We start from the raw sequence: 19,042 nt of genomic DNA on the forward strand, positions 1-19,042 counted from the left end.
TGCTGTGTTTCGCCGTAAATGACAAACGCAGTCGGTTCCGCTGCGGGTGCCCACGAGGTTGTGAAGCGATGGTCGCGTACAAGGAAACAGCGGCAGTCATGGCGGCGGTTTGCGGCCTCTGACCGTAGTGCCAAGGCATATCCTGAGGGTTCGTACGGGATCGTACGACAATCCCATAATAACAACAGACATTGAAGAACAAGGCTGGGGTACTAGACACTGGCTTTTACAAGTGGAACCAAGCCTGAGAGGCCCTTATTGATCCCCATACTTGGTTTTAAATCCTAAATTCCTTTTGCAATAACCTGTGAAATGGTGGCATTACAACTATTTGTCCTTATTTCTCCCTGTATGGACTTGACTATTTGGGCACTTCTGATGCAAATGAACTTGGGTGCAGCAGAGATTGTCTTTATAATGATTACCTCCATCACAGTCACATATATATACCATCTTCCTGTATTATCAGCATGTTTATTTATACATTAATCTCTGTGGTTGGCCTCATTCTTATCTGGAAGCTAGACAATGATCACGGTGTGGAGTGAATGTTCAGCTTATGTCTGAGTATTGTATGCACTATTGATCTTCCTCTCTCCTTGAGCATTGTCACATGGAATGTGGCTTGTGGCAGCTCAGCGCAGCGCCTTTATCGACAAACAACGTCAACATGGCAAACGATGCCATACAAGCAATTAAGATGAACGACTGCTTAGCGACGCCGTACAACCCTTACAAACCTCTTCATGTAAATAAGCTTTCTTCTTCTCTTTTCTTGTCCAGGTTCGATATTCTCGTCGAATTCTATACTAGTTTAGACAGGAATATCATTTCGTTGGTATCTACAAGACCGAACCCGTGACAGTGCGGTGGCCTCACTTCTTAACTATGGCATATACTTTGTGTGCCGTTCAGAATACAGTTAGTGACAATTTGAAAATGCTGAAATAGCTCCTCAACATTACGCGAATTAAGGCGAACTCGGTCCTGTTCAAGTGCTGCTCAACCATAAAGTCGAATATACCGATAGGCCCGATAGGACCGCTTACACCTGCCGACCAACATCCAATGGAAATTGACAATCAGTAGATACCATGAAATATAAATTGTCTGCTGGTATCGAAGCCTTGGGTTTCCATTTTCACCACTATTGATCCCAAATCATCTTCGTGGATCCGGACACCAGCAATTTATTGCTGCGTCAATCAGGTAATTTCTCTACGTCGCTCCAGTAGGTGCTTGCAGGCTTTAGTCTTTTCACTGGGTCGGTAAAAGAGATATTTCCTTATATGTCGAACCAGGGATACAATGTTGTCTCAGATGATGTACATAATTCAACGCCTGGATATATGAAAAGAAAGAGCTGAATTATAGTGAAAAAATAGAAATAAAAATCTTAGATTCATTGATTAGATAATTGTTAAAGAAGGTCATCTAACATCATACATATCAACCGAAGCAGGATTGTCCATTGCTAGGACAAAACTTCCATTGGCCATCGCATCAACGAAGCCAAATGCCCATTCCCAACCCTCTTGATTAGACCATCAATAACCGCAATCTCCCTCTCAAAAGAGCCCTTGAGATACCAAAAATCCTCATAGAGAGTAAAGATTAGATAAAAATGAGCAAGGATCGCATAGGACCCTCCTTCAACCGACCCGATTCCCATCTCCCCATCGACATTGAGGGAAGCAAGAAAAGTGTTCGACAGTAGATTAGGCCAAGAAGCAACAGCTGTGTCTTCAAGGTCTGCCTGCATATCTAGATGGACGGGGATGCCCCGCTCACTTATCGTGAATTCTAGGATATGTAAGATGCGCATATACATGTCTTCAAGGATGTCGATGGCGGCGTCTTGGGCGCGGAAAAGCTCATCGTAAGGATAGAGATAATCAGTTGGCGAGAGTTGGGAGCTCGGAGTGGCACTAGTACTGCTCTCGCTTCGTGTACCGTATAGCGATTTCAAGGAGTCCATGAAGTCGCGAAGAGCTGCGAGTGCTGTGCTAGCACCGTAAACGAACCTTGACAGCCGCTGTGAGCAATGCTTCAGACGAGGGAAAAACCGGGTTGGAGATGAAGGCGCAATACCCTTCCAGTCATGATTCGCATGGCGGTAGTATAGTAGAGAGCGTAATCTGCCCGTCTTCAAAGTAGGCCATTGCTGGGTTATGATACTTGTTAAGCCACGGATCAAATGGAGCCAATCCAACTGTAAGCATCCATTATCCGTTTGCTCATGCGGTTGCCCGAACCCGTCTAGATTCCGGACCCTTAATGAAGCAAAGGCAAAGCCGACAAGCAGGGTCGAACCGCAGCATATAAATTCCGCCGTGACGGGTGACAAAGTCGTCAATGCCGCACTAAGTCCTTGTAGGCCTTTCTGGTGATGTTCGACAATATCAGAAAGTTTGATGGGGTCTGCTTCCGGGTATTCATCAACACTGGCCTCTTTATTACTTTCCCCCGTGGGTAACCGGTCTAGCAGAAGATGCATACCCGCCAATGCGAGGAGCAGATGCATCAAAAACCCTTCCTTCGCTGCCAAATCCGGAATAACCTGTTGCCAGACCAGTATTCGCTTATGGTCAAAGCTCATCTGATTGCATGTTCGTCGGAGAAAATGCTGCATGAGTCTCAGGTCTTTCATATTCAAGCTTCCGGGTGGCGTGGCGGTCGATGGACTGGTCAGCTGGAAATCCAACGGCTGCAGGGATGCACCAAGCGCAGGGCTATCTCCACGTTGATCATCTGCGGGAGCGGAATCGGAAGCCTGGAAACGGGCCGTATTACGACGATAAGGGATTGCTCTTCTTGATTCGGCTTTCGCCTCAACAGGCCGTGATGGATTCGGGTATTCGCATCGAGAACCACGCAAGGAGCACGCGCCACAGACAGGACGTACTTCATCACACTGAGAACAATTAGATCACATGATGCCTGCAGGTCCCATTCGGCAGTACATGTACCATGTACATACCTTCACTCGACGCAGTTTACAGGTATGACAGCCATTACGAGACTTGGTATGGCTTGCGCGATGCCTTTGTTTGCCACGTGATTTTGAGGCACTTGTCTGTACGGCACTTTCCGGGGATTGCGAATCGGACATATCTCGTACTCGCAGATTATCTGGAGATTATGGTCAAATTACAGTATGATGTACTTCATCGGATTGGCTCAGACTCCATTACGTCAGCGGGTCATGTGACTGTATGGACGCTGTACGCACAAGTGGTAGATGTTTGGTTCCGGCGGTTATTATTCGTAGTAATGGATGTGTATTCTTGGTACAGGGGCAAGAAGGCGAAAAGGTGCCCATTTCGTGGGTTCATGTGTTCGCACCCTCGTATTCTCGTATTCTTGCATTCCCGCTCATTCGTATGCTCGTGTTCTCGTTTTGTCGTTTTGTCATTTTGTCGTACCCACACCCCCCCCCCAAAAAAAAAAAAAAAGACATAGTTATATATACTATTGCCGATATTGATCAGGATGCATTCGAAGTTTAAACCAACCTCTTCAGTTTTTACTTACCCTACATCCGGCGCGCTTCCAAGATGCGATGGAAATATCATGCTGCATGGCTCCTGGCCTCCATAGGGCTTGCAGACAGCTGCACTTCAGCTTATAGACCAGTGACCTACGCAGACTCGACTGGATCTGGTATTACTGTCAACGAAAATCATGTGTTCAAGCTTAGCTCCGACGGCACCACACCCTCTGTCATCATTCTGGACTATGGGAAGGATGTGGAAGGACACCCTACCTTCAATGTTACTCGGAGATCCGGAAACACGTCTGTCTTTGAGATGAGCTATAGCGAAACTCGTACTATGTTGGATTCTCATATGGTGAGTTTCTATCTATGATTCAGTCAGCTCGGATGGTATATTGACCATGTATAGAGTGATGGACCTCTCTCGCTGGCAGCTGCTATGGATACCTACCGGGTTAATCGGTACGATATCGCCAACCAATCGTCTTACACCAATAGATTAGTTCAAGGCGGCCTACGTTATCAGAAACTCAACCTATCCAGCGCTGGAGAGCTCGAGCTGTCCGGTGTCGGAATCAAGCCTTCTTTGTCCCACACTTCTCTTGCCACTGCTCCGGGATCTTTCAATTGCTCCGACCCTGTGCTCAACAACATCTGGAATACTGGTGCTCGTACCATCCAGCTCAACGAACTACCAGCACAAAGTGTGCCCAACTTCTGGGTCATCACCGACCAGGGAGCTTTCGTCGACAGTCTCGCTCCTCAACCGTTTGCAGCAGATTACGCAACTATGCTGACTTCCTACGATCTTGAATTCTCTGTAAAGCCAATTTCAAATGGATTCGGGTTTACCGTTCTTAGTGACACTCTTGGGGAGGGCATCTATATCTTCGTCAACGTCGCCAACTCGTCCATCTCTGCGCACGCTGGTTCATCGGAGCTTGGGACCGCACCGCTCGCCTTTGCGCCCTTGCCGCCATCCGTCGAACTCAGCAAGTGGCATACTGTTCGTAGCATGGTGAATTCTACTCAGGTTTCGATTCAGATTGATGGCTCCTCGGTGCTACGCTTCTCACAGACTTCGGTCTTCTTTGGCTCTTTTGGCCTGGGTGCATCTTGGGGTCACTCGGCATTATTCACTAACGTTTCCCTCGCCTCCTCTGGGAAACAAATGTATTCCTCTTCCTTGACCAACAAATCCGCTCTGCAAGATTTCCTGCTTGGAACAAATCCTCTACCTGTCAGCGTTGACGGCTCCAGACGTGATCGTATCGCCTACGCAGGAGATCTCGATATCGCTGCCAGCAGTGCTTTTGCAAGTACTGGTGGGCTTGAATTCATCAACGGCTCTATCACGCTCTTGGGATCCTTTCAAATGCCTCCCGGATTCTTTGTGCCAAATGTCAAAATCCAGCAGGCTCCCCGTGCCTCAGGACCGCAGGCGAACATCACTGGCTTAATTGGCTATTCCTTCAGTCTTGTCGGCGCTATGGCGCACTACTACGAGCAAACGGGAGATACCGAGTTTTTAGACCGTTGGACACCCAGTGCTATCCGGATGCTCGACTGGGCTCACTCGCAGACACTTTCAAATGGGCTGTTCAACATTTCGAATCCGACTATGGGAGGTGACTGGAACTATTACGATCCTTCTCTAAGTGGTGTGGTCTCCAAGTTCAATCTCATTTACGCGTATTCCTTGAAACAATGGCTTCCGCTCATGGCCGATGCGGGGCGGAATACAACCTTGTATGCGCAGCGACTGCAGCATCTCCAAGACGCAATCAACGAGCACCTCTGGAGCAACGATCTCCAAGCCTATTACCTTTCCGATACCTACAAAGACTCCCTCTCCCAAGAGGCCAACGCCCTCGCCATCCTCAGCGATACTACCAGCAGTCACGGCGCAAGCACCATTCTTTCTACTCTAGCGCGCGAGCTATACGTGCCATCCGGAGCCCTGCCATTCTCCAACGCCAGCGCAGCACATGGCTGGGCACGCAAGATTAGCCCATACGCTTCCGGCTATCATCTAAAGGCTGCTTTCCACGCCAACGATAGCAACACAGCCCGGCATCTCCTTCACACAGTCTGGGGACCCATGAGTGACCCGAACCGCGCCAACTATACAGGATGTATGTGGGAGACGTTGGATATTGACGGGACTCCTGGACTTGGTGATTCCACTTCATTGTGCCATGCTTGGAGCTCCGGGCCCACGGCTGACTTGAGTCGGTATGTTCTTGGTATTCAGCCGGTGAGCCCTGGTTTTGGAGAATGGAAAGTTCAGCCTCAAACTCTTGGCCTCGATTGGGCAAAGGGGGAGTATCCCGTTCCTCAGGGCAAGATCAAGGCGCATTGGCGGTTTGATGGTAGTGACTTGCTGCATATGGATGTGACTGCTCCGGAGGGGACGAATGGAACCGTCCACCTTCCCAGTTCGTTGCGGAAGGCCTTGAGCAAGTACAAGGCTTCTGGTCATGACTTCGAACAGGATGGTTCTTTTGTTATGAAGGGCGGTCGTTTCACTTTTGAGCAAGTGGAATAGACTTGGTTCCCTGGATGTAGAATAGCAGTCATTTGCTCTGATTTCGTTTTCGGTTGAGCTTTCATTTTCTTACGCTCTCTTTTCTCTCTTTTGTAATACGTTTTTAATAGATTGGAACAACTGCAATTGTATATTTATGCAATTTATCAGGAATTATTGTTGTATTATATCTATAATTCAGTTTTACTCACTATTACTTCCTCGCTCGATGTAACCAAATCAGATACCTTGTGTACAGCCTCTGCACCCAAGATTGAATGCGATGCCTGGTCCATTTGTACTCAAACTAGATGCCTGCTGTTTTTGTAGCTATATGGGACGTTCTAAATAAATGCTTTTTTGATGCGATTAGTTGTGATGTGGCCATGTCGCCCTTCTATATTATAAGTCTCTACATCAATCTTTCTTTACCGTTGTCCATCTACCGTTTGACCTCTGGCATCGTACACTCGTCCACTCGTACTCCCCGTTTTTCCTTCTAGCCCTTCGCAGAACAAAGCCACGCACGTCCCAGCAACGCGTGCTAGAGGACGGAGAAACAATGTCTGGATCAGGAGTTCATGCCGAATTAGGATATCATGGTATTGAAAATTTTATCAAGTGATTCGCAAGTACTATTTCTGTACCGTGGGTCCCGACCCGGATCCTGGCCGTAGGGCTTCGTGTTCGTATCTACCGCTCGTATACTCGTATCCTGCCCCAGGACCGCGGTTTCACGCCAGTTCTTTCGTTCTAAGAATTTTAAAAGGCAAAAGGAGAGGAAGATAAAGTAAAAATAATTACCGGAGAATAGATAATAAATAATCCCGTCTACCACAAGTTTGATATAACATCCTCCCCATCGTGGCCGTTCATCCAACTACATTGTTCTCATCCTACCCCTCTATACAGAATATGGCCGACTCAAGCAGCGATGGCGCCGTCACTTTTGCGCTTTACAGATACACTCCTTCAATTCCCGCTGCTGTTGTCATGGCTGTAGCATTCGGGTTCCTGGCTGTCTTCCATGCCTATCGACTGGTTCGAGAGAGGGCATACTTCTTCATTCCATTCATTATCGGTCTTATCTGTTAGTTCTGCCCCCCAATATCCATTTTTGAGTATCTAATCACTAACCTGTCAAACTCATAGTCGAAGCAGCAGGCTACATCGCACGCATATTTTCACACTTCGACACTCTAGCCCTCGGCCCCTATATCGTCCAGACAATGCTCATCCTAGTCGCACCTCCGCTATTTGCTGCATCTATCTACATGACGCTAGGACGACTTATCCGGGAAATGGGAGCGGAGTCGGCATCAATTGTTCGCGTTAAGTGGTTAACCAAGATCTTCGTTGCCGGGGATATCATCTCGTTTGTGCTGCAGTGTGGTGGTGCGTTCTCCTCCTTTCTCCCTCATCAGGACGATTGACTTACATTATTATGTAGGAGGCGGGTACATGGCCGCAGGCTCAGCAGAAGCTATGCAAAGCGGCGAGTACATCGTCATCGCTGGTCTTGCCATTCAACTCCTTTTCTTCGGTTTCTTCATGTTTGTTGCGTTTCTCTTCCATTGGCGCGTTACCGAATCCGCATCAGCATACAAGATCTCAAAAGCCGTGGAGTCCCAGAGCGGCCGGTTCTCCTGGCAGACGCTCATGTGGACACTCTATGGTGCCTGTGTGCTGATTCTGGTGCGGTCTGTTTTCCGTGTTATTGAATTCGTGCAGGGGAATGATGGGTACATTATGAAAACGGAGTCCCTGCTGTATGTTTTTGATGGGGCTTTGATGGTTTTGATGGGGGCTATTCTGGGGATGGTATTTCCCGGGTCTTTTTTGTCGGGTCAACAGGGGGCACGGTGGGAGCGAACTGTGTCTGGGTCTGCTGCGTCGGATACATTGCCGTTGGAGGAGGGCCGTTATGAGTGGAAGTAGTTCTTTCTTTTGGTGTTACTATGTCAATTTGGTCGGATCGTTTTACTCCTTCAGCTGTTGGTTTCAATTTATAGGACTATTTCTTCTTCAGTATTTCCAATCGTCAATATAACTAGTACATTCCAACAAGTGTCCAATTATAATTAGAGATATTAGCACTTACCCAGAGCCACAGACAACTTAACGAAAATACAGAACCACATCGTAATCCAGCATTCATCATCGTTTTCGCCCATCAACAGGCGATACCCCCTCAAGCTCATACACAGCCTGCCCATGCTCATCTAACTCCCGCCTCTCATTCCCCGCATCCAACTCCCCTACCTCCCTGGCCTCAACCTCACTCATGAATCTGCCTTGACCACTGTTTTCTTCCTCTTTTCTATCCCTACCGCTTGGTATTTCGACGGGAATCTGACGATCCCGTTGCCGCTTTCTCCAATATCCAAAAGAAAATACCAAGAATAGCGCAGCAAGGACGATAACACCGCCTACCACACCACCGACTATACCTCCGATTTGTGAGCTGGTGAGGCCGCTCGATGACGAGTCGCTCGAGTTTGAAGAACCATCTCCGTTGGTACCGTTGTTCATATTCTCGAACGTGACGCAGCAGCGGATGGTAGAATCGCCGGGACAGGGGGCCTTGGACTATAATTCAACAAGAAAAAGTTAGCGCTCTTTAACTCTTGACTCTGTATGAATGATACATGGAAGAGAAGAGACGTACTATATCCCCCGTATAGAACACCCCACCGCACGCATCGCGCGTATCATTCTTGCACATCCCGCTCCCTTCGGAGACGCTGCATGGTCTGATGAAGCAGCACTAGCATTATGCAGTCAGGCCTCACCACCAATATCAACCTGAAGTTGGGTGTAAAACGTAAAGCCTACCTCTGACCCTGTGCCGCATTGATTCGGGAAGATGGCGCCGTCGCCTATGTGGATAACCAGTGTGTTAGCTTAGTCCAGGTCCAATGGTGTCTTAGAAAGGATAAGAAAGGATGGTGTGGAAACTAGCATGTTGATTCTGGTACACACGTTGCCTCCTCAGCTATTGACCCCGCTGAGCAGGTACCAGAGGATTGCCGGGGGAAGAGAAGCCCTAAGTCCTCGTCCATCATGTTCATGGTGGACTACATTTACTTCGCAGGGAAAGGAGGAAGGACAAGAGGAATCAAAGGATGAAGGGAAAAGGAAAAGAGGGGTAGTAGGGAAAGGGCAAAAAAAAAAAAAAAAAGCACGGCACAGCACAGCATTAGAATCGCGCAACCACAACCACCTCCCCGCCCATCAGTCACAACCTCTCTCGGCGAGGCTGAAGAGCCAGAGCGGCTGTCCTAGTAAATCATAAGACATCATTGGACCGTTGCTACATGCCATATCCCGTTTATTCTCTTTACAGCAAAAGAGTGACGTTGGCGGTGTTCAATTCCGTGCCGCCAAGGCCCTAGAAGCAGGGGAAATACGAGCATGGAGTGCTGCCGGCGTGGATAACGGATGTTGGGACTCTAGAGATCAGGGATAGAGCCTTAGGTAGAGTAGAGGAGATTTTGAGGATCTGCTTTTAGTGTAATACGAGCTAGCACATCATCGTGGATTCTTATAGTCAAATCACTGCAAGAGTTAAATACCGACATCTTGCACCGCAGCCAAGTTATTTATGTCCAGAAGAACGTACACGAGATCTTTTGATATGTATGAACCACGGAGCGAGAAAGTGAAAATAAGTACAAATTGCCGACAGATGCTAATACAACACATAGAGAGAGATAAGAGAGAGATATAAGAGAGAGAGAGAGAGAGAGACAGAAAGGAAGAGAACCATCTTTGGCATTTGCCCAGATAGCCCACACAATTGCTTAAAGAAAAAGAAATTTAGATATTAGACAGAAATGTGACGAAAAGAAAACATATTACGACACCTTTTTCCTCGCCCAGTCCTAAAAGTTAACCGAGCAAGTCATCCAACCCCGAACTACCAGTCTTTGAACTCCCCTGCTGAGTCTGCTGCTGAGGCTGAGACTGCCCGAAAGAAGGTGAAGGCGACGCAGCAGGCGTGCCCCAGATACCAGCACTAGCCTTCTCCTTGGCCATACTCGCCAAATTCGGTCCCTTGCTCGCCGTCGAGTTTGACTTCTGGACGCCGGCCTTGGCACTAGCACTTGACCACAACGAACCGAAGGCGTCTCCACCCGAAGGTTTGGACGCAGCGGCGGCGGGCTTGGGACCGGCAGCAGAGGATGAGGTGGCGGATGTGAGCGAGGAGACGGAGGACATGCCTGGTCGGTGGCCCAGGCCGCCGGCGGGGGGCTGGTTGGCATTGGTGGACACGGAGGTGAAGTAGTTCGGGGTGGCGGCTTGGTAGCCCGTGGGCTTGGGCTGGAGGGGCTTCTGTTGTTGCAGGGGTTGCATTGTGGCGTTGCCGGCGGAGGATGTTGGGGATGCGATGCTCGAGGCGGGGGTGGGAGTCATCGAAGTGAATCCGACGATGCCGTTCAGGTTTACGCCCTGAGATCCGGACACTGGCTTGGGGGCAGCGAACTGCGTGGTCGACGTTGTGCTCACGGTAGACGACGGGGGAGGAATCCCGAACTGGTTCGACGATGCCGGTGCTGCCGGTGCAGGCGCCGGGGTGGCAGACTGGAAGTCATCAAACTCGTCATCGTCCGCGCCCGCAGGTTGAGAGTCAAGAATATCAAGACCACCGCCAGTTGCAGGCTGCTTGCCAGCAGCAGTAGACGTCGTGGCAGGGGTGTCATCGTCGCCGAGCAGATCCGGCTCGGGCTCTTTCGGTTTCGGAGGTTCGGCCTGTTTTGCTTTTGCGCGCGGAGGACTCGCCGCACGTCGTGTCGCGGGAGCCGCATCTGCCTCATCGTACTCATCATACTCCTCGAACTGGTTACCACCCCGACGGCCATAGTCCTGGAAGTCACTCGCTCCACCTCCAAATCCACCGCCGTCACCATAAACACCCCCGCTGTACCCACCAAATGACATACTGTCACTGCCAAAGCCCCCGTACCTGCTGTTGCGGGCACTCGACATGCCGCCCCCAACGCCCATACCACCCTCGAAACCACTGAACTTATTCCGGTTGGCGCGGGCCTTCTTGCGCTCCGAACGGATCAGATCGACATCGCCAAGCAGCTTCACCAACTCCGACGCGCGGTTGCGCACGTTGATACCCTGGTCCTTCCCATTCTGGTCGATATAGTGGAACTGGCGGAGCATGCGGAGGAGCGACATGTGCGATCGGGCATCATCGACGACTCGTTCCGATCCGTTCTTGACGAGGAATTCGAGGAGTTGGAGGCCCTGCCGGTTACACACATCTCATAAGTAAAAATCCAACCAGAACGTTTCCCCGACACTCCGTAACGCACCTTGTAAATTTGCCGCCACTCCTCCGCGGTTTTGTCTGTGAATCGCTTGTAAATCATCGGCATAATCTCGTTGAGCAATTGACTGCAAGCACCTGTCAGCAACACGGGCTTTCCCCGAAGCTCAACTGAACCATGGCCACTGACTAGCTATGGGTCCCACTAGCAATCTCCTGCATCAAAGTCGTAGAGGCACCCCAAGGTTCATTATTCGTCGCTTCTCGAACCTATCCAGAGAATATGTAAGCCACACCTCAACCAACACATCTGGCATTCTCCGGGGAAGGGAACTCCGGAATCAGCGGGGACACCGAGGAAAAGGAACAGCGACAGCGACATACCTTCGACTCCATTTCGGTATAGTTCATGACAGCTGTAGACAGTAGTTCGTTAGCAAGCAGCATACCAAAAATTAGCGGAATATGCTACCTAAGAGGGCTTACCGTTTTGTACTTTGCGGACTCCCGCCTTGATATCATACAAGGTCAGGTTGCTGACCTGCTCCTTTAGGCTGTCCATGGCACAGGGAAATAGGAAGTCTCGTACGCTGTCTGTAATAGGTGTGTTAAAGAGAACATATAAATTAAGAGAATGGAAATATCCTTGAAGTCGTGAAGGGAGGAGAGGGACGAGAGACGTTGTTTGTATTGATTGCCAGTCCAGCGAGACACATGGCATCGGCCCAACCCGGGCAGCGCGGTCACGTGGCGGCTGCCCCTGAGCCGTCGCCATGAATACAAAGTCATTTTTCTACGCTCTACTTGACTGTGTTCTTAATAAGAATTGCAGCTCCGTGTCGAATGTAAAGATAGTATAGTAGACACTACTCGGGTAAATACATACAAAGAAGACTCGTCGAAATCATACACACAATCATCACGGGAAATCGCATTAAAACATGCAGATAACATGACACAGGGCGAACACAATAGGAAACCTCCCATCGGAATAGCACGACAACGAGAACACAAACTGGGGTACTCGAACAAACACGTCTCATAACGCCGGAACAACAAGGCGACACTGCGCCCGCATGCCCGGATAGCTGGAACAAGGACAGGAACAAGAACAAGAAAGATGAACGGGGATATCTTAAAGAACCGAAGAAAGAAAGAAGCAGGAAGAAAACAAGAAAATACATGTGAGCAGCCGACAGAAACAGGCTTACTCGTTATAGAACTTTCTCATGATCAAATGCAAGAAGAGATTGACGTTGACACGTAGATGCCCATCGAAGAAGTCCAGGAACTGCATGTTGTTGAACTGTGCTTGCAGCAAGTCATCCAACGGCACCTGCGCGTTCGCTCCAGGAACCATCATGGGGCCGCTGCTACCGTCGATAGTGAACACACCAACTTCGTTACTCGAGATGGTGAGGTCAACACGATCCCACTGTCGCTCGGTGTAGCCCTTCCAGTGCACCAGCACGCCCCTGTCTGCCAGGTTGCGGGCGGAGTACTTGTAGGATCCGAACTTGAACACCTTGCCAGACTTCTGAAGCTCGCGCTGGTGATCCCACTGCTTGGTGAATGGCATCAAGAAGCGCCTCTTGCCCTTCTTGTTCTGTAACGTGATCATCGCCTGCTCAATGTAGTCGTTGTATGTCTTGAGCTGCTGGTCCAGCCAATGGGCCTGGTCATTGAGACGGGCTGTCGTGAGGCGAGCGCTTTCGATTTCACGCTCTCTTTGGATTCTCCGACGGTGCTTCGTTCGGATATCGATGGCGATAGCATTGAGAAGGTCCTGGTAGTGGTTGTCACGTCGGATCTTGCCGGTTCGTTCAAGCCGGAGGATGTTCTCCAGGGCGGTGCCTTTGAGTTCCGAGTAAGTCATTGATCCGATATCAACCAAAGAGTTGGCCTCGGCATATGGGCTCCGGGGAGTATTATGAGTGCTCAGTTCGTCGCGAACCAACGTCATCCATCGTTCCTCATCCTCCACGGTGGGCTGCTTGACCATGATATCCATCAGATTGGCACCTGTCTGGACACGAATGATGTAGAGGATGCATCGCTTTGTTTCCATGAACAGAGCCTTGACATCCCCTTCGGGGTCTACAGACAAATGTGAATCAGCATTGAGTCATCCGTGCGTATACAGGATGAGTGCTTACCTTCGATCTGCGCAAGTTTTGGCACCAAGGTCAGGTTGATTTCAGACGAATTGACGCTCATCAGCTCATTCTCATTGGTCTTGACATTTCCAAGTTCACGGACGACTTCTTTGAGGATATCATCAGGGTTCGAGCAGATGTGGTTAACCTCTGAAGCCACAAGCTGGTGGATTGAGAAAATATCGGACATCTTGATGTACAATGTAGGCTTCGTCTTGGCGTAAAGGTCGTTGAATTCATCAATGTCAAAGTATGACTCTGCATCTTGCACGGATATCACTAGGCGGTATTAGCAAAGGATAGAAACAAGGGAAGATAGAAGGAAACTCACCATCGCCCCAAATGAGGCCTAGGCGTTGAATCGAATCTCCAATGTAGCTGTTCAAAGGCTGGAGATAGACGTTCTCTGCTCCGAAAAGCCTTCCAGAGGCCACCTGCGCAACAACCTTTGCGATTTCGGACAGATTCCGCTTCTGCTCCTGGGTCATTCCCCGGTCAATCACTCCATAACGTTCTGGTTCGAGCACCGCAGGCTGGAAATAGTTCTTCCACACCCAGTACCCAACCGCCTGGAGAATGAACCCGGGGTCCTCGCTAGAAAACCGGGACAGGAGACTTTCGTACATCTCCTTCGCGATATAGCGGACACCAAATGGCATACGGTACAGGACCTCTTCAAAGTGGGCAAAGAACTGGTCGGCGATGTCACGAAGGTCCTGAAGGTGTTGAATGAACGTAGCCCGGGTCTCTGGATCCCTAATCGCTTCCTCACGAGGAATATCTGGTCGACGGCGGCTCCTCCGGCCGGTTTGGAGCTCTTCATTGTTGATGGACGAGCGGTAGATCTGGATCGGGTCGCTTTCCAGATCTAAGGTTTGGTTCTCGACGATATGCTCCCTCACCACTGAACCAAGGACCTCGCGCAGGAATTTTCGGTCACGGGGCGACTTCATGTAGGAGGCGAAAAGCTTGTTCCAGAAAGAGTTGCAGCGCAAGTATTCATGGAGCGAGCCGAAGCTCTCGATTTCTTCACGAGCCGATCGGGCAAGTAGCTTGACGAGATAGTATTCCTCGCGTCTCTTTTGGGAGTAACCAAACAGTCCCATCATCAAATGCCTTATTCTCTCATATTCCTTCTCCGGTGTGTTCACCTCACGCAGCCGTCGGAACAGGCGCGCGAGATATTGTGATTGGGTCTGAAGAAGGAAGAAAAGCACCTGGTAGTGCTCAAGCTTCTTTCTCGAGGCTTTGTTCAAGGCCTTGAGATCGAACGGGTCGGTTGACGAAATCTCCGTGTTCGGCAGCAGGCTTCCGATGTGGCCTCCGAAGTGCTTCTGGTGCTTGACGACTTCATCCAGTGTGATCTTGTTCTTCACCAGTAGGGCGATCTTGATGTCGAGTTGACTGATGTACTGTTCGGCAAGTTCGTTCTGCCGAACCTGTTGCACGACCACCTTTCGCAGCCGCTCAAACTCAATTTCCTCGTCAAAATCGAAGTCGCTGTCGTTCAAAAGGTGGACAAAGCCCTTCACCGTCCCAACAGGAGGATTCTTTCCGCTGGTAAGGCTCTTGTACGCTTGGCCCTGAATACGTCCTCGTACAACGCTCTGCGCTTTAACGACTTTCTCCATATTCGCCCGGTAATAGCGACGCTTTTCTTCGAATCGTAACCGGACAATGTGACCCCGCAGGCGTGCTTGCATGTCGGTAATAATATCCTCATCGGCCTCAAGATCTGATAACATCTGACCAACTTCCAGGCGTACCAACATGGCTCTTGTCAGTGCCTGCAGGTTGATGATCTCATGCTCAGAGTCTTCAAGCTGCTCGAGGATCCCGCCAACTTCGATTCTCAGGAGAGCCGCCCGAGAGAGAGCCTGGAGATTCACAATCATGTGCTCCTCCTCGCGAAGTTCGTCTGCATCATCCTCCAGTCGCTTCCGAAGCAGAGCCCCTCGGATGAATGATTGAAGCTCCAAAATGGGCTCATTCTCTGCCTTCAAGGCTTCTCGTTGAGAATCCAAGAACTGCCTGACGGCGACGGCCCGAGAGAAACTCTGAAGCTCGACAACAGAAGTGGTATGCTGTGCCAAGGCATCCCGAAGAGAGTCAAGGTTCTCTCTGGTAGCGGCACCGCGTACCATAGCCTGCAGAGCGACGCATTGCTCTTCTGTCTTTTGGAGCGCCTTTGCCAGCTGAGACTTGTGGTTTCTAACAGCGAGAGCTCGTGCGCTGGCCTGGATGGAGACGATAGAGGGGATTTCTTGGTCGAGTTGGGCCTTGGTGTGCGCCACGGATCCACGAATCAACATTCCTCGAATAACCGCCTGGAGCGGAACGGCATCCTCTTGGGAACTCTCGATCGCAGCGTGCTGAGCACCGACCTGTTTACGCTGCTGGACACCTCGAATGATAGCTTGCAGCGACATAACTTGACTTTCCGCCTCACGAAGGGCTTCGTACTCGATCGAGACGTGGTTTCGGTGCAAGGCACCTCTGATGATGGCCTGCAACGCGGTGATATCTTTCTCGGCAGCTCGCGTAGCTTCATACTCGTTGGAAACGTGGTTTCGTAACAATGCTCCGCGAATAGCAGCCTGCAACAGCGTGACGTTCGGTTCCTCGTCTCGAGTGTCATCGTAAATGTCGCAAACGTACTTGCGCTGAAGAGCTCCCCTCAGCGCCGCCTGAATCTGTTTAATGCCTGGGGCTGCCTTTTGCATGCTGGTCTGAATGTGTTTCACCTCAGCTCGTGCCTTGGCTGCGCGTATGAGAGACTGCAACTGCAGGATATCTTGTTCCTTGGCCTCCCAGAGACCCTTGTCATCCTGTTGCTGAGAGCGAACAAGAAATCCTCGGCAGACTGCCTGCAAACTGATGGCGAATTTTCGCATATCAAGTCTGTAGTGAGCAATCTGTCGGGCCCAGTCACCACGCAATCTCGCCTGCAGATCGACGAGCAAGGGCTCGAAATCCCACAAGTCATTCATCACGTTGCCGAGCATCAGTCGACACATTGCGCCTCGAATCTGGGCTTGGAAGTCACTGATTGCGGTCTCATTCTCACCCAGTTCCCGCTGGATCCGCTCCTCTTCCGATTCCTCGGGCTCCGGTTTAGGTTCGGGTTCTACACCAAAGTTTCCAGCTATGCCCGCGAAACTAGGCATGCTGACGCCTGATTTGTCGAGACCCTTCTGTGTTTGCTCCAGTTCGTGGTGCTCGAACTCAAGTTGACCGACAAGGTTGTCCATACGAAAGTCGAGCATACCATTCTTGAACAGTAGCCATGATAGCGCATGGATGCAGTGGATGACCTTGGGAATATTCTTCTTCTCATAGAGGTCGATAAGCTCAAATCGGAACAGCTCTGGCAATTCAATCTCATCCAGGAGACGGAAAAATAGCGCGATGTTATCTGAATGACGATACTGCAACCTCGGGTGTCTAAAGATTCGCAGTGACCGATTGGGGTACATCGCTTGGACGATTTCCGCCAGCGTGACACCATCCCGCAGGGCTTCTTCCAGCTGGACAATGGGCGGGATCTGCTTTTGAATAACCTCTTCGATCCACTCTTTAGCTTCTCCAATATGGCACAGGTACTCGTACGCCTGAAGAAACTGCCGTTGCTTGTCCATCCAATTACCAGCGGTCCATGCTGATGTATTCTTTTTGCGGGCTGCAAGTGCGCTGGATGTTGGTGCAACGGAATCAGCGCGCTTTAAGCGTCGCCTCCCATGCAAGCCAACCACTGATGCTGTGGAGCTCCCGAGCGCCAACTCCTCGCTTTCCCCGGTTTTTGCGAACTTGGAAAGCGTCCGTAGATGGCCAGTGGATGATTTTTGAAAGGTCTCGAGGTCTGGCGCAGTCAAGGTGGTTGTGATCGGGGCCGGGTTCGATAGGCTGTGCCCATGGTGCGGTTTCAAATGAGGCGGTCGGTTATGCGGCACGAGGGCTTGAGGGGACCAGGGACGTGATGAGTCTCCATGTGGAGGTGGTTGAGGAGCAAGAAGCTCCTTTCCCTCGGGAGGCACGTTTTCCTGGCGATTGATGTCACCGCAATCTGGGGCCGCGGGCCGGTTCTCCTTCCAATACTTTGTATCGTCGACAGTATAACTCCGCGCATGTCGCGGTACATTATCCTTCTTTGGGACAGCTGAGACATTGGGCACCTGGGGCAATGGTCGCAACGAACGACGGATGTTCTCGTATGTGGCTCCGGCATTGGCTCGACTGGCCTTGTACGAACCATCACTAGCCGTCATGGTCCCGGTGGCCACAGTGTTATTGACCTCACTCTTTCCTCGTCGATGACCAATGCTAGGATGCGAACCTATCGAAGCACTGGAGGAAACGGTACTTGTGCGACTCGGGACGAACGAATTGGACGACAGGGAATAGATGGACGAGGAAGTAGAAGCATCGGAGCCATGTCGGGCCGGACCGGGGGCATGGGAAGGGAGGTCCGTCTGGGTTCGTTTGAGGGAGAACGAATTGGAAGACATCGCTGATTACTGGCACCGTTCCGTCGTAAACAAGAATGCGACAACCGAAGGAGATTGGTGGTAGGTCTCGTTTTCAATTGGCCGCATACCTGCTTCCCAACCGAAGAAGCAGTGCGGTTGCACGGAAAATGCTGCCGTTGTTGCTGTTGGTACTGTTTGTCGGTCAGGATTGTTTTCTTTCTGCGATGGAATGTGGTTGCTGGACGGGGATCAAGGGCGAGATTTCATTGCCTGTAGGGCAGAAATCGGGTTGATATAGAAACGGGCAAACGAGAGATGGGTGATCGAATCCCGTCCGGTTCAAATTATCCCACACTAGTTCTTGAATATCTGGTCCAGTGGATGTGAAGGATCTCAGCGGAAAATAAAAAAGACGACTGAAAGGAAGCAGAAAGGATGACTATCGATCGAGAAACGTGACTTGCAGCCCGTGCCTGGCGGGGGAGAAGGAAGGGTCGTCGTTGCCCAGGAAAACAAATCTCCCGATCAGGCTTAGCGTGTGTATCATGTGACGCCACAGTGGCTGTTGCTTATCTCATCGTCATTTTATTTTATTTTCTAAGCCACAAGAATAGCATTGTTACTTTGAACATTCTGATTCTAATTGAAGATCAAGATCTGAGCACGTTCATACACTACGGAGTATTTTCATCGTGTTTGATAGTATTCTGTACTTGTATCTGCTAGTACATACTTGGTGCCGGTGCTGGCTGAACTCAGATCCGCTCCACTCTCTATTGCCGATTCACGGGCCAAACCCGGTTGTTTACTGAGCAGATCGAGCTTGGGCAGAAAAAGAAACAACAAACAGGAAATAAGTTACCGCTGGTGATCATCCAAATTCTCGGCGATCGAGTTATCGGGTGTATTCTGCACGAGTAGTTGTAGGTGGTGCTAATTGCCTGCTCAATGTATGCCATACCGCTATTAAACAACACATCCACCCGCATCCTACACAAAACGAACCGCCAGATAAGCAGAGACTACACTCTGTGTACTTCATACAAAATATTCCACAAAGAATCCGGTCTCTTCCGTCACAATTAGGGCTGGTTCGATCCAAAGCGGTGGAACCCC

The 19,042-nt window shown here is 50.2% G+C and overlaps 6 protein-coding genes across 6 annotated transcripts; 2 read left to right on the forward strand and 4 right to left on the reverse strand.

Annotated features, from left to right (window-relative positions):
• Window positions 1-1,474: 1,474 nt before the first annotated feature.
• On the reverse strand, window positions 1,475-2,650 carry ACHE_20700A (uncharacterized protein; the record flags this gene model as incomplete). Its single annotated transcript, XM_043285032.1, has 1 exon — window positions 1,475-2,650. The coding sequence occupies one exon, from the start codon at window positions 2,648-2,650 to the stop codon at window positions 1,475-1,477; it is 1,176 nt and encodes a 391-aa protein (XP_043133764.1).
• A 907-nt stretch (window positions 2,651-3,557) lies between these two features.
• On the forward strand, window positions 3,558-6,044 carry ACHE_20701S (putative alpha-L-rhamnosidase C; the record flags this gene model as incomplete). The annotated part of the gene is made up of 2 exons (XM_043285033.1): window positions 3,558-3,851; window positions 3,906-6,044. 2 exons carry the CDS (start codon window positions 3,558-3,560, stop codon window positions 6,042-6,044), a joined length of 2,433 nt encoding a protein of 810 aa, XP_043133765.1.
• Window positions 6,045-6,938: 894 nt separating this feature from the next.
• Window positions 6,939-7,961, forward strand: ACHE_20702S (RTA1 domain-containing protein; the record flags this gene model as incomplete). Its single annotated transcript, XM_043285034.1, has 3 exons — window positions 6,939-7,113; window positions 7,176-7,418; window positions 7,474-7,961. 3 exons carry the CDS (start codon window positions 6,939-6,941, stop codon window positions 7,959-7,961), a joined length of 906 nt encoding a protein of 301 aa, XP_043133766.1.
• A 219-nt stretch (window positions 7,962-8,180) lies between these two features.
• ACHE_20703A (uncharacterized protein) lies at window positions 8,181-9,094 on the reverse strand (the record flags this gene model as incomplete). Its single annotated transcript, XM_043285035.1, has 4 exons — window positions 8,181-8,612; window positions 8,692-8,790; window positions 8,859-8,902; window positions 8,986-9,094. The coding sequence occupies 4 exons, from the start codon at window positions 9,092-9,094 to the stop codon at window positions 8,181-8,183; spliced, it is 684 nt and encodes a 227-aa protein (XP_043133767.1).
• Window positions 9,095-9,914: 820 nt separating this feature from the next.
• Window positions 9,915-11,866, reverse strand: ENT3 (ENTH domain-containing protein; the record flags this gene model as incomplete). Its single annotated transcript, XM_043285036.1, has 5 exons — window positions 9,915-11,282; window positions 11,351-11,432; window positions 11,495-11,574; window positions 11,689-11,720; window positions 11,791-11,866. The coding sequence occupies 5 exons, from the start codon at window positions 11,864-11,866 to the stop codon at window positions 9,915-9,917; spliced, it is 1,638 nt and encodes a 545-aa protein (XP_043133768.1).
• A 645-nt stretch (window positions 11,867-12,511) lies between these two features.
• On the reverse strand, window positions 12,512-17,965 carry ACHE_20705A (putative Ras GTPase activating protein; the record flags this gene model as incomplete). The annotated part of the gene is made up of 3 exons (XM_043285037.1): window positions 12,512-13,401; window positions 13,461-13,739; window positions 13,792-17,965. The coding sequence occupies 3 exons, from the start codon at window positions 17,963-17,965 to the stop codon at window positions 12,512-12,514; spliced, it is 5,343 nt and encodes a 1,780-aa protein (XP_043133769.1).
• Window positions 17,966-19,042: the final 1,077 nt, after the last annotated feature.

Source organism: Aspergillus chevalieri, chromosome 2 (genome assembly GCF_016861735.1).
Source record: "Aspergillus chevalieri M1 DNA, chromosome 2, nearly complete sequence".
NCBI classification, from domain to species: Eukaryota; Fungi; Ascomycota; class Eurotiomycetes; order Eurotiales; family Aspergillaceae; genus Aspergillus; species Aspergillus chevalieri.